This window comes from Barbus barbus, assembly GCF_936440315.1.
Source record: "Barbus barbus genome assembly, chromosome: 49".
Classification (NCBI taxonomy): domain Eukaryota; kingdom Metazoa; phylum Chordata; class Actinopteri; order Cypriniformes; family Cyprinidae; genus Barbus; species Barbus barbus.
In genome coordinates, this window is record NC_136727.1 from 8,377,253 (window position 1) to 8,389,466 (window position 12,214).

General features: G+C 38.4%; 1 protein-coding gene across 1 annotated transcript in view; it reads right to left on the reverse strand.

Moving 5' to 3' along the window:
• LOC306867723 (low-density lipoprotein receptor-related protein 1B-like) overlaps nt 1-12,214 on the reverse strand; it is a gene marked incomplete at its 5' end in the record, with an annotated part of 282,208 nt that overhangs the window by 162,549 nt on the left and 107,445 nt on the right. Inside the window, 3 exons of the mRNA XM_079413559.1 lie at nt 3,297-3,413; nt 10,934-11,059; nt 11,944-12,084. Coding sequence (XP_079269685.1) covers nt 3,297-3,413; nt 10,934-11,059; nt 11,944-12,084 — 384 coding nt within the window. The remainder of the gene's footprint in view (nt 1-3,296; nt 3,414-10,933; nt 11,060-11,943; nt 12,085-12,214) is intronic.

The following is a 12,214-nucleotide window of genomic DNA, read 5'->3' on the forward strand; positions in this document are numbered from 1 at the left end:
ACGCAATGAAGGGCAAAGGACACCCCCTTCCAGCTTAACTCAACTTCACAAGTCAACGTTGGGCCCATGCCAGAAGAAAATGCGAACAGAATAATAAAAGCTTAGATTACGCCTTCGACTAACAACTTTTCACAGCCAAGAACAACAAATGCGAAGTTTGTTTCTGCTGAACTTTACACCGTCTGTCTTATCTCTCACGAGACAGAAGTGCTAACCTACCTCACGCTCCTTTCCAAATAAACCGACAGTGGTGTCGCACCACCTTTCAAAATTAAACATGCATTAGAAAAGACACTCCCTGGTTACTGACAGGAAGTATGCGGCAAACTGACATTGACACCGTGCGATGCCACGTGCTGCGACTTCATGGCGAACGGGGCGACGCTCGACATTTCTCAGACGGCACGCGCCCGGCATTCCTGTGCCAGCTTGATTTTGAAACCAAGCATAAACTTTAATTACTCTATACGCGGCCCGTGTGTGTGTGTGTGAGAACCAAAGCGACCCTGGAACGTTACCCGAGGAAATTTCAACGTAATAAGATGCGACGACTAACAGAGGAGAAAGCTTCAAACACACAATTCATCCCTCAGAGGAAGGGAGGTGGAGATCTGCTGGTGTTTCTCATCTCTCATTTACACGAGCTGAACGGTGCTGTCGCAGACGACGCGAGCCGCCACAACGGGTTTACAGCGGGCCATGGAACGCTGAGATAGTCAAAGTATGGTAATAAGTAGCATTACATCATGTAAAGGTATTCATTGTTTGTTTGTTTTTTCAATATATAAATGATAAATTCTTTGTATTTATGATAAGAAGATCCAAGAATGCCATTCATATTATGAACTTTTTGGCATTTAGCACAACAAATAAACAAAGTTCCAGCCTTTTTGGTAATGAATACATGCAAATTAATGCTATAAATTCTTTTTATTGGCATTAATGGTTCCATGAAGAATCTTCATAATCCATAGAAAAATTCCATTCCACAAAATGTTATTTAAAGTTTGAAAAAGCTCCTTTAGGTTATTAAAATGGTCTTCACACCAATAACAAAAAAAAGTTCAAGAAATGTTGACTGAAATGTTCGTTGGAGAAAATTAAAGGTTTATTATTCGCATTGATGGTTCCATGAAGAACCTATAACATCAGTCTTTCCATAAATGGTTCTTCGCATTATTAACATGTTCTTCAAACTAATAAAAAAAAATAAAAAAATTTAAAACTGCACTTTTAAAAAAAAGGTTCTTTTTATTGGCATTGATGATTCCATTTTTCCATTCCATAAAGGTTCTTTTTAGTGGAGAAAGGTTCTTTAGAATAATATATAAGTGGCAGATCAAAACAATCATTTATTTATTTATTGAACATTTCATTTACATGAAATCGTCAAATTGCTACTGCATAGCAATTGCATGCAACAAACAAAAATGCAGAATAAATAGAACAAATATTAACAATACAAATTTTCCCAGAACATACTTGCAACCCAGTAGCAACTCTTCCACGGCTCGTGGGGACCTCTGCTTTAGATATTTAAAACACAGAGAAAATGGTTCTTTTGTTCACTGAAAGTTTTTTTTGAGGAACCAAAATGGTTCTTCCATTGCATCTCTACATTCATTCTTAAAAATAAAGTTTCTTTATAGGCATGGATGGTTCCATGAAGAACCATTTCCTTAAAGTTTCGTCAAAGTGGGGAAAAAAGGGTATTTATTAAAATGTTCTTCACACTAAGAAATGAAAATGGTTCTTATAAGGTTCTTTTCTCTTCAGTCGAGATATTGTTTGATGAGCTGATCCGCTTGTTCCAAACTCTACTGAGGACAGTTGCATCAAATGCAAGCGTGAAGAAACATCGTGACTTTGTACATCCTTTTCATTTTGGCAGCTTAATGTGAGAAATATGTTGCTACATAGAGTTCTGGGAAAACTTACTTCGTAGACACTTAAGGCACATTTTCCACTTTGGTAAAACTTGTTAAATGACATTTCTTTAGTAAAACGTTTCAGAGGTTTGATTTTGATTTGAATCGCTTGGTAAATAAATCAAATGATCTTGATTTATTTACATGTCAAGGCCAATTTTCAGTTGCATTCGGGATCTGGCAAATTATCATTTTGACCCTGGAAATGCACTGTATTGTTTTAACCTTAATTGCACCAGCCCTGGCTGTGAGGCAATGAATAAAGATTTCATGAAGAATAAAAAGTATTCATTATTCATAGATAGTTAGTTTGATCCAAGGGTCAAAAGAACTGTTTGTTTTTGAACATTATAAATGTCTTTATGGTCACTATTGATGAATCCTGGTTGAATACAAGTATTATTTTCTAACCAAAAATATTACTGACCCCAAACTTTTGAACAGCAGTGTATATGAATTATTATTTTCACTTTTTAAATCTGTATTTATTGCCACTTGTTAATTTTTGAGAATTCCCTCAAAATGTTTTTGTTACATTGTTTTATTACATTGAAAAACTTTACTATGACGTTACTTTGAGATATTATGTTGCATGTACTCAACTGATTGGCTGCCACGCAACAAAGAAAGTCTATAACTCTGCTCACTCATTGGATAATTTTCACTTCAGAATGCAGAAAACCATCCAATAGGGTCACAGTGCAGATGTGATCATAACAGCAGCAGGTGACCTTCACAGCTCAAACCAAAGCAGTTTGGTGGGAACGGAGTGTGTGACCTCCACGTGCACAAAAACATCAAAAGATATCAAAGAGCCAACAACAGAAGAAATATGAAAACAGAACAGGCCTTTTTCTTTGTTTGCATGAGGTTGCTACAGAAAACACTTCAGATCTATGGCATCGTTTTGTCTGGGCTCTCAATAGCTTGTCTATTGTTGTTAAAAGCCTCAGGCCATCAGACTGAACTGAACTCAAAACAGCACATCTGACCTTGTTCTTCTGTTTTGAGAAACTACAATTGGCATCATTTATGAACAGAAGATGTATTTCTCTGGAAATCATCTGGAAAACGATTGATGCGTTCAGTTCAACCATTTTCAGGATCTTATTCTGATAAGAAATCAGACACAAGTAATAAAGAAATAAAATGTGGTTTTTGAATCATGTTTCAATGCAATTAGCTATTAATGACATGCTCAAAGTATATTATAAGATAAAATACTGTACTATGGATTGATAACAAGCCTCTAATTGAATTATACAGAGGCTTGACGATGAAAGAGACCAGAAAAATTATGATAGCAAAGATAAAATATGGAAATACAGAGGGAAGAACTTCAAAGCGCTCCTGGTGAGGAAGACTCACCACATGACGAAGACTCATCCGATTGATCCCCGCAGTCATCATCACGGTCACAGCGCCAGTTCTCAGGGATGCAGCGTCCATTCTCACAGGGAAACTGGCCCGGCTGGCAGGTTTGGGCTGTGGGAAGCAAAAAAATGTGGATATTAAATCACACCTGAATGAATGTGTTCAATCTCACTCCTGCATCTTGTATAAAACCCAAGTAAGGTCATCAGAGTGCTGAAAAAGATTGTTTGCAGCCTTGAACAATTCCCTTAAAAATTGATTTTTTTTTCCAAGATGAAATAATGATTTTAATAATTATTTTAGAAAGTTTTGAGAAACAGTAATATTAAATTATATATTTTTTTCTATTATATTATTTTTTAATAAAAGCATGGTTTAAAATCTAAGAATCTGGTAATCTTTATTTAAATTGAATACAAAACTTTTCATTATACATTACATACATCATCTTTTAACTCATTGTTACGCTAATATGATTTATTAAAATGTTGTGTATATACATATATTACAACATTATTTACATTACATTAAACAAAGACAAAAAATGATGATGAAAAATAACTTGAGCTTTATTAATAATAACAATAAACCCTATAATACAAAACTCTAAAATATAAATCCAAGATTTTCTATGTGATCTCTTACACTTTTGGACCCCAGGGAGAGTATTTCTTTTTTTTTTCTTCTTCTTCTTCCATGCTTGAAAAATCATCTGGATTTGTTTTCACCTTTTCCAGGTCTGTATCCAGTCTCAGCCGTGATATTGAGTAATCGCTTTCAGAGATAAACCCCTAAGCCCATGACATCCAATATTACAGTTCATGTCTTTCCTGCAGGACTTATGAATGGGTGCAGTGTTCAAAATGTGTTTTGTATCAACATCTGGCACCTATGAACAGGAATTAATCATGTTATGAAGACACAGATATGGTAAATATACCCAACAGGTAAAACCTCTCAGCAGGATTCAGAAGTTTTCTCTCAGGGTTAAACTGCAAGAAAACTCCACACAACAGAAGCAACACTTTGAGAATGTAAAGGACTGACGAGTGTGTGATTGAATTGTAATAGTTATTGATCACAGCATTTAAAAAAATGTATCACAAAAGAACAAAAATTGATCTGTGAAGTGTTTTGAAGGCCAAAGATAATTATTTTCCCTCATCACTGTACGAGGCTGACAAACCGTCCAAGTAGAGACAGCAAGAGAACTTGAATCAAGGATGTTCAGATAAAGTATGTGACCCTCGTGGCATGAATTACTGAACAAAACTTGGTCATGATTTAACAAAGGAAACTATAAACAAGTTAGCAAATGGTTTAGCAGAGCCACTTACAGTCAAATAAGGAAATGGTGTAGGACAAAACAGACAGTATTGTTAGTGGTAGAAAGATAAAGTCGAGTCTGCTCGGATTTGAGACATAAAAGAGAAGCTCAATTTTTTTTTTAGATATTTTTTGATATTTTAGAAATGTTTGCGTTTGATCTAAGAGTAAATGTAATGCGGGTGCAGAATGACATGAAAGTGAGAAAAATGGGGGGGGGGGGGTCATATATAGGAAAACTATATATTTGCTTCTTAACTTTTGTTTTTCTTTTTTGCAAATTTAATACAAAATTTTAAAGACAAATTATATTAAATATTACCATAACAATTGCAAAAAAATGCGATAAATTGCACCCTTTTTGTATGATTAATGACGATTTAAGCATATGCCATTTAGCTTAATACGTTAATTTTGTCATTATTTACTATATCCAGCAAAGTAAACTAAAAGATTGAAGGGTGATTCTCACAAAACTGTATTTTCTGCAAGCTTATTGCAAGATACATTTAGATATCTTTTTTTTTTTTTAAAGGACACTTGGGAGACTCCAAAAGGACACCAAAGAACCAAATTGCATTAAGTTCATATAATTGATTAATTTATGCACACTGACTAAACACAGCAACATACACAAGACGATTCAAAACATTATCCTGAATGTATGTGGAAACAATGTGAATGTACTGAAATGTGTCTGTGCATGAATACAACATATGATCTGTGCGTCAAGAGCGCTCAAACAAGGTGGATTTTCAGACTCATGCGTGCTTACGACTCCTGTACGTCACCGCAATCGTCTTTACCTTGATTGCAATCCTCAACCATCAAAACTTAAGCATCAAATGAAGCTGGTTTGCTTTATCCAGCCGAGAAAACATAGTTTGCATATCATACAGTGGTAGGATGTTTTGACGTTACGTTTAGTCTGTATTTCACACTGCACGGCGCGTGAGTGAGCTGTCACGCTCTTCAGAAACAATCACAGAGATTATGTTTTAGAACTAAACACACTGGAATTAATAATTCACTGAAAACATAACGTGAATATCTATTCTCTCCGCCATCTCTTATGTAATCAGCCTGGTTTTCTTTATATTAGCTCTGTTTTGGACTGCTTGCTTGAATGGATTCACTTGCTGGATCACTGGACTGAAAACTTTCCCAGAGTTTAGCGGCTTAAAATTATCTGCTTGCAAACAGAGAAGCAAAATCTGGAAAAAAAGGTTTTGAATAGAAACAATAATTTTGCGTTAAATTATTTTAACGCATTAAGGGTTTTGAATTAATCGCATGCGTTAATGCGTTAGCATACAGCCCTAATATATATAGTCACGGTTTGGTTTCTGTTTAGTTTTCCTGTTTTTCCTTATTTGGGTTTTCCTGTCATTAGTTAATTATCATTCATCATATTCACCTGGTTTGTGTTAAGTATCTCGTTTACTCCTTTGTTCCTGTTCCTTTAAAAGCACCCAGTTTGGTTTGTTTCATTGTCCTGTCTACATGTTAATAAAGGAAAGAGTGAGTTGATGCATCGTTGTTCTCCTTTTCGTCATTTGCTTTATCTACAACCACATATTCCATAACAGAAGACAGGACCAATACAGAAGGATGAGGAGGCGGCTGACGTTGGTTCCCCGCAAGGGAAATCCGGGAATCTTCAGCCTGCTTACTCCACCCGTGGCGATGATTATGCCGCCACCCACGATGATGAGAATTCTGCCCGCGGCGAAGATGTTTCCGCCGTCCGAGACGATGATGATTCTGCCCGCGACGATGAAGATTCCGCCGCCCGCGCAAAGCCCGCCGTTCGCGGGGAATTCAAGCCCGCCGCTGTTCGCGGCCAACACAAGCCCGTCGGCAAAGAGTATGGCAGGCCCACCGGCACTTACTCCAGCGGTCCTGGATTTGGCAAAACCCCTGGAGTTCTCGGCTCCTGTCCTCTCCCCAGAGCCCGCTCTTCTGCAGCGCCCTCCTGTGCCTGCTCCACGCCAGTGCTTCCCTGTACCCGCTCTGCCACAGCAATCCCCAGTGCTCGCCTCTCCAGAGCCAGTCCCTCCAGTGCCCGCTTCTCCAGAGCCAGTCCCTCCAGTGCTCGCCTCTCCAGAGCCAGTCCCTCCAGTGCCCGATTCTCCAGGGCCAGTCCCTATGCTGACAGAGCGCCCCCAGGAAATAGTGCTTCCCGAGCATCCCCAAGAATTAGTGCTGCTCCTCGCAAGTGCCCTCCAGTGCCTGCTCATCGCAAGTGCTCTCCTGCGTCTCCGCTGGTTCCGTCCAGCTCTCCTGCGTCTCCGCTGGTTCCGTCCAGCTCTCCTGTGTCTCCGCTGGTTCCGTCCAGCTCTGCGATGCCTGAGCGCCCCCAAGAGTCTGCACTGCCTGAGCACCCCACAGAGCCTGCTCCTCCTCAATGGCTCCCAGAGGGGAACTTCCCCAAGAAAAAGTTTTTTTTGGGGGGGCCATATAGCCACGGCCTGTGTGGCCAGGCCTAGGGCCAAGACCATGGAGCTCCCTGATCCGGCATGGCCGTCCAAGCTCCCTGATCCGGCATGGCCATCCAAGCTCACTGATCCGGCATGGCCGTCCAAGCTCCCTGATCCGCCATGGCCTCCCGAGTCTCCAGTCCCGCCATGGCCTCCCGAGTCTCCTGATCCGCCCTGGAGGCTTCCCTTGTCTCCTCCCTGTCCTGGCCCTGCTCCAGCCTCCAGGGCGCCCGCCCCCCTCCCCGATGTGACTGTTACGGTGCGGGACGCACCTTCCGGGAGGGGGCCGATATCATTCATCATATTCACCTGGTTTGTGTTAATTATCTTGTTTACTCCTTTGTTCCTGTTCCTTTAAAAGCACCCAGTTTGGGTTGTTTCATTGTCCTGTCTACATGTTAATAAAGGAAAGAGTGAGTTGATGCATTGTCGTTCTCCTTTTCGTCATTTGCTTTATCTACAACCACATATTCCGTAACACACATATACATATATCTATATATAGTCTAACTAAATGAAAAAAAAAATCTTATTCTAATGAAATAATAAAAAAAAAAAATATATATATATATATATATATATATATATATATATATATATATATATATATATATATGTCTCTCTCCCCTCCCTCCAGGACATCTACAGCACCCGTCTCACCCGCAAAGCCCTCCGCATTGCAGGCGATCCCACCCACCCGACACACAGCTTCTTCAGTCTGCTGCCATCAGGGAGGAGACTGCGGAGTCTCCAGGCGAGGACCAGCAGACTGAAGGACAGCTTCATACATCAGGCTGTCAGGAAGCTGAACTCCCTCCCGTCCTTGCCCCCCCTCCCCTCTTTCACCCCCATTTAACACAGCAACACACTAGGAACTCTGACTCTGTGACACCCCCCCCACCGACCAACAAACTGTGACCGGCACCTGTCACTTGTGCAGCATTGGCTGATCACTACCCATCCAACATTGACTGCAAATTACCTCTTCGGATAGTCTGACAAAAACTATCCGAACAGTCACTTCGACTTGTCACTTTAACAGACTGATAAGCTCTTCTTGCACTACACTCATAACAAAACAAAACATCTGCACAGTTTTGTTTTTGTTTTTGTACATTCAACTGGTTTGCACTCCATCTATTCTGCCATGTGCCTTATGCACTTTATCTATCTCTCTTGTTTTTATTTTCTACAATGTCCTCAGACTGATAAGCTCTTTTGCACTACAAATATATCTACACAGTGTTGTTTATTAACTGGTTTTGCACTCTATCTGCCATGCGCCTTATGCCACTTTATTGATCTAATTCTTATTTTTTTCTACAATATCCTCATTTGTATAGTTGTTTGTACATATGTTTAAACTGTATTTATCTGTATCTGAACGTGTTTAATGTTAACTGTATGCACCAAGGGTCTGAGAGTAATGCAATTTCAATTCTCTGTATGTATGTACTGTACATGTGGAAGAATTGACAATAAAGCTGACTTGAACTTGAACTATATATATTTTTACATTTGAACTACTACATTTTAATTATTTTTTTTCTTAAACACAAAGCATATTCATAGTAGGAGATAAAATAAGTCAAGTCTCCTCGGATTTAAGATGGACTTTCAGTCTATTTGTAAAAGAGTAGCTGAAACATTCCCTAAAATATCTACTTTTGTGCTTGACATAAGAATAAATTTACTGTAATGCAGGTTTGGAACAACAATATAGGAAATGAAAACTGAATTCTCATTTGGTGAAACTATACCTTTTAATCCATAACTGAAAACCAGGAATAGTAGACTCCCTGCATTTCTAGCATCTTCCAGTGTTGCTGCAAAAGGACTGCAGGTGTTTTAATAACCTTTGAAGGTCAGGTTGTGCTGTTTTATGAAGCTTTGAACGAAGGCAAGCAAACTGGATCATACAGCCGAACAGGTGCATATTTTAATTCTGACAGAGTAACAGACCACAAGTTTGGTTGTTTACCCATTTTATGCATATCAATGTAAAAAGAGTAACAGGCTAAAATATGAAACGAGCACAATGTGGTGATATAAATGAATTATATATCAGTTGGCGAGGATAGCTAGTTCGTCATAGTTTAGCTATGCCTGAAGTTTATTCTGGTTCTCACTAACCAATTTTGTTATTAAAATTTCAGTTTTTCAGTAGGTGTATTTTGAACCTTGCTAATGAGAACCTTTCCATCTGAGCATCATCTTGGGAGTCTTGCCAAAAAGTCAATATCGTAGATCTTAATGATCTATTCATCTTCAGAGGGCGTGAAACCTTTTTATTTTATTTATTATTATTTCTCGTTTTTAGCCTGTAAGTCTTGCTAGTCAGAGCTACTTAATTACAGAAGGAGTTAGGCTTTTTTTTCTTCTCCCGTTACACTTTCCAGACGATTAATTAGTTCCCTCAAGATGTCATTTTGAAATTCCAGGTTTGAAAGCGACCTTGTACTGAAGGCGCCTTTGAAGACCGAATGGAGTTCAATTTGTAAATAGTCAAAAAAAGTGAGCATTTACTTCGTGACTTTTTTAAAAATCATTTTGAAAATGATTGTTAAGTTCCTCATGACTGCAACCTGGGACCTAATTGGTCAATTAATTAGCAGTTCTTATAAAAAAGGATTTTTGCAACTTGTTGTTAATGTAAAGTAGCATTTATTGCCACAAAGCCACAAAAGAATAATAATAAAAAAATAATATATATACAATATATGTATATATATTGTATATATATATATATATATATATGTATATATTTATATATATATATATATATATATGTATATATTTCCTGTTAATATATACATATTAACAGGAAATATTAAGCATAGATAGATAGATAGATAGATAGATAGATAGATAGATAGATAGATAGATAGATAGATAGATAGATAGATAGATAGATAGATAGATAGATAGATAGATAGATAGATAGATAGATAGATAGATAGATAGATAGATAGATAGATAGATAGATAGATAGATAGATAGATAGATAGATAGATAGATAGATAGAATGGACTTTCCTTCCCCCTTTCCTACTCTCCCAAACACTTGTCATTGATTTTCTCTGAATTCTTCTTTTAGAGATTAGATTAGAAAATTGTATTACCCACAAAGGGGAACTTTGTCTGTACGCTATCTAAATTAAATCGACCGCTGCCTGTTGGCGAAATGTGTGAAATTTGTCTCCAGCCCTTTTATCAAGTGGCACGATATGGGCCCGACAACACGATGTGACTTAAACACAGCATCTTAACGGTGATATTGATGTTTCGGATTATGCATTTACCCTGATCTCAGGAAAATCCCCAAAGGAGTAGGCAGCTTGGGCGACGTCTTCTAGAGATTTAGACCGGAGGATATGGTTCAATCTAAAAGTAAATTAGATGCCGGATCCTTCCAGGAGGTGTAAACTTGATGACTCGGTCATTTGCAATCGACGACCCAAAGCGAGATGCAGAAATGCTCACGAAGGACTTGAGATCGCTGGGCCGAAACAGATGTGTGTCAGGTGTAAATCCCACCAAGTGCATGATGAATTACGCGGGCAAACCTAGTTTAGTTTCCGCGCAGTCGCTCCGACCGGAGGGAACGTGTGACATGGGCCCGTACCGGCGGGAAATTATATGGAGGGGTGTCTTGTAAGACTCCTCTCAAAGCAACGTATTCTCCAATGACGCTAGCTTTGAGCACGAGTAGCCTACAGCGAGCAACGTGTCTCCCAGAGGTGGGGCCGGTTGGCGAGGTTGTTCCGGATGGCTGGGCGCATATACGGGTCGTCCATGTAGGACAGGGCTCCAGAGTGAAGCTCACCTGAGCAGGTGCGGTTGGACTCATCCTCATTGCTGCCGCAATCGTCAGTGCCGTCACACAGCCATCTCTTCGGGATACAGCGGTTGTTCAGGCATTTAAATTGGTCCGCTGGGCAGCTGCGATTGGCTGAGAAGAAACAAACGGCCTGTCAATTGGTAACACAAATTCATCTGAAAGCATCTGGGTGTCCAAATGTTTTGCAATGTGTCATATTAACGTACCATGGCACACTGTATGCCGCAATGTGATGTGCTCAACTTGATCTTTCTTTTCAAAGTAAGGTGCATCAACTATGATTTTAACCCTACGCCTTCTGTATCACATTTGAAATGCAAATGTCTAAAGCTTCTAAATGATCAACATGATCGAAAATTATAGGTTTTCTATATGATTTGTATTATATATAGGTCATATTTTTTCAAAAGAAAAAAAAACTATATTAAACCGAATAACCAATACTAAAATGTACGGTTCATCATTTCACTATCATTAAACATTAAGAATAATATAATGTAATTTTAGTATAGATTTTTTTATTTTACATATTTAAATTCTAGATTTTAATTACTATTTGTATTTTTTCATTTTTATTATAAAAAGTACATAAACCTATCATTTAAAACAATAAAAACCTTAAAACCTTGTATTACATACAGTTATAATATTAGTATTTGTGTGTGTGCATGTTAATAGATATAAATATAAATATAGGTTTCATGTACTATTTATACTATAAGCATAGACCATATTTTAAAAAATAATAATAGGAATAATAAAAAAGAATAAACAAAAATGTTTAAATATTGTTCATCATTTTATTATCATGAAATATTATGCTCAATATAATATAATACAATATTTTATTAGCAAGGAAAAGGCGATTTATAAAAAGGGTAAAAAATGTCCACCTTCAGGTTGTGGTAGTCTATAGTGGACAGATTACGTAGGCATTATTCTAGTTTTGCTTATGTAGGTTCATGGTTGGACTACAAAAGTGTGAGAAGACCTACAGCAGAGGTGTGGATCTTCATCGCTGCCGTCTGAGCAGTCATCATCTCCATCACACTTCCACGAGAGCTGAATGCAACGCTGGTTCTGGCACTGAAACTCTGCTGGGCCGCAGTGCTTTGTCTTAGTGACTTCTGATGGAGCTGAAAAGGGCAGGAACGAGATGTTAGAGAAAGAACACACACACACATACAGCCTTTTCTCGCTGTGTCAGGGTTATTATTGCTAACTAAAACCAAAACCCTTAAGACAGACAGACAGACAGACAGACAG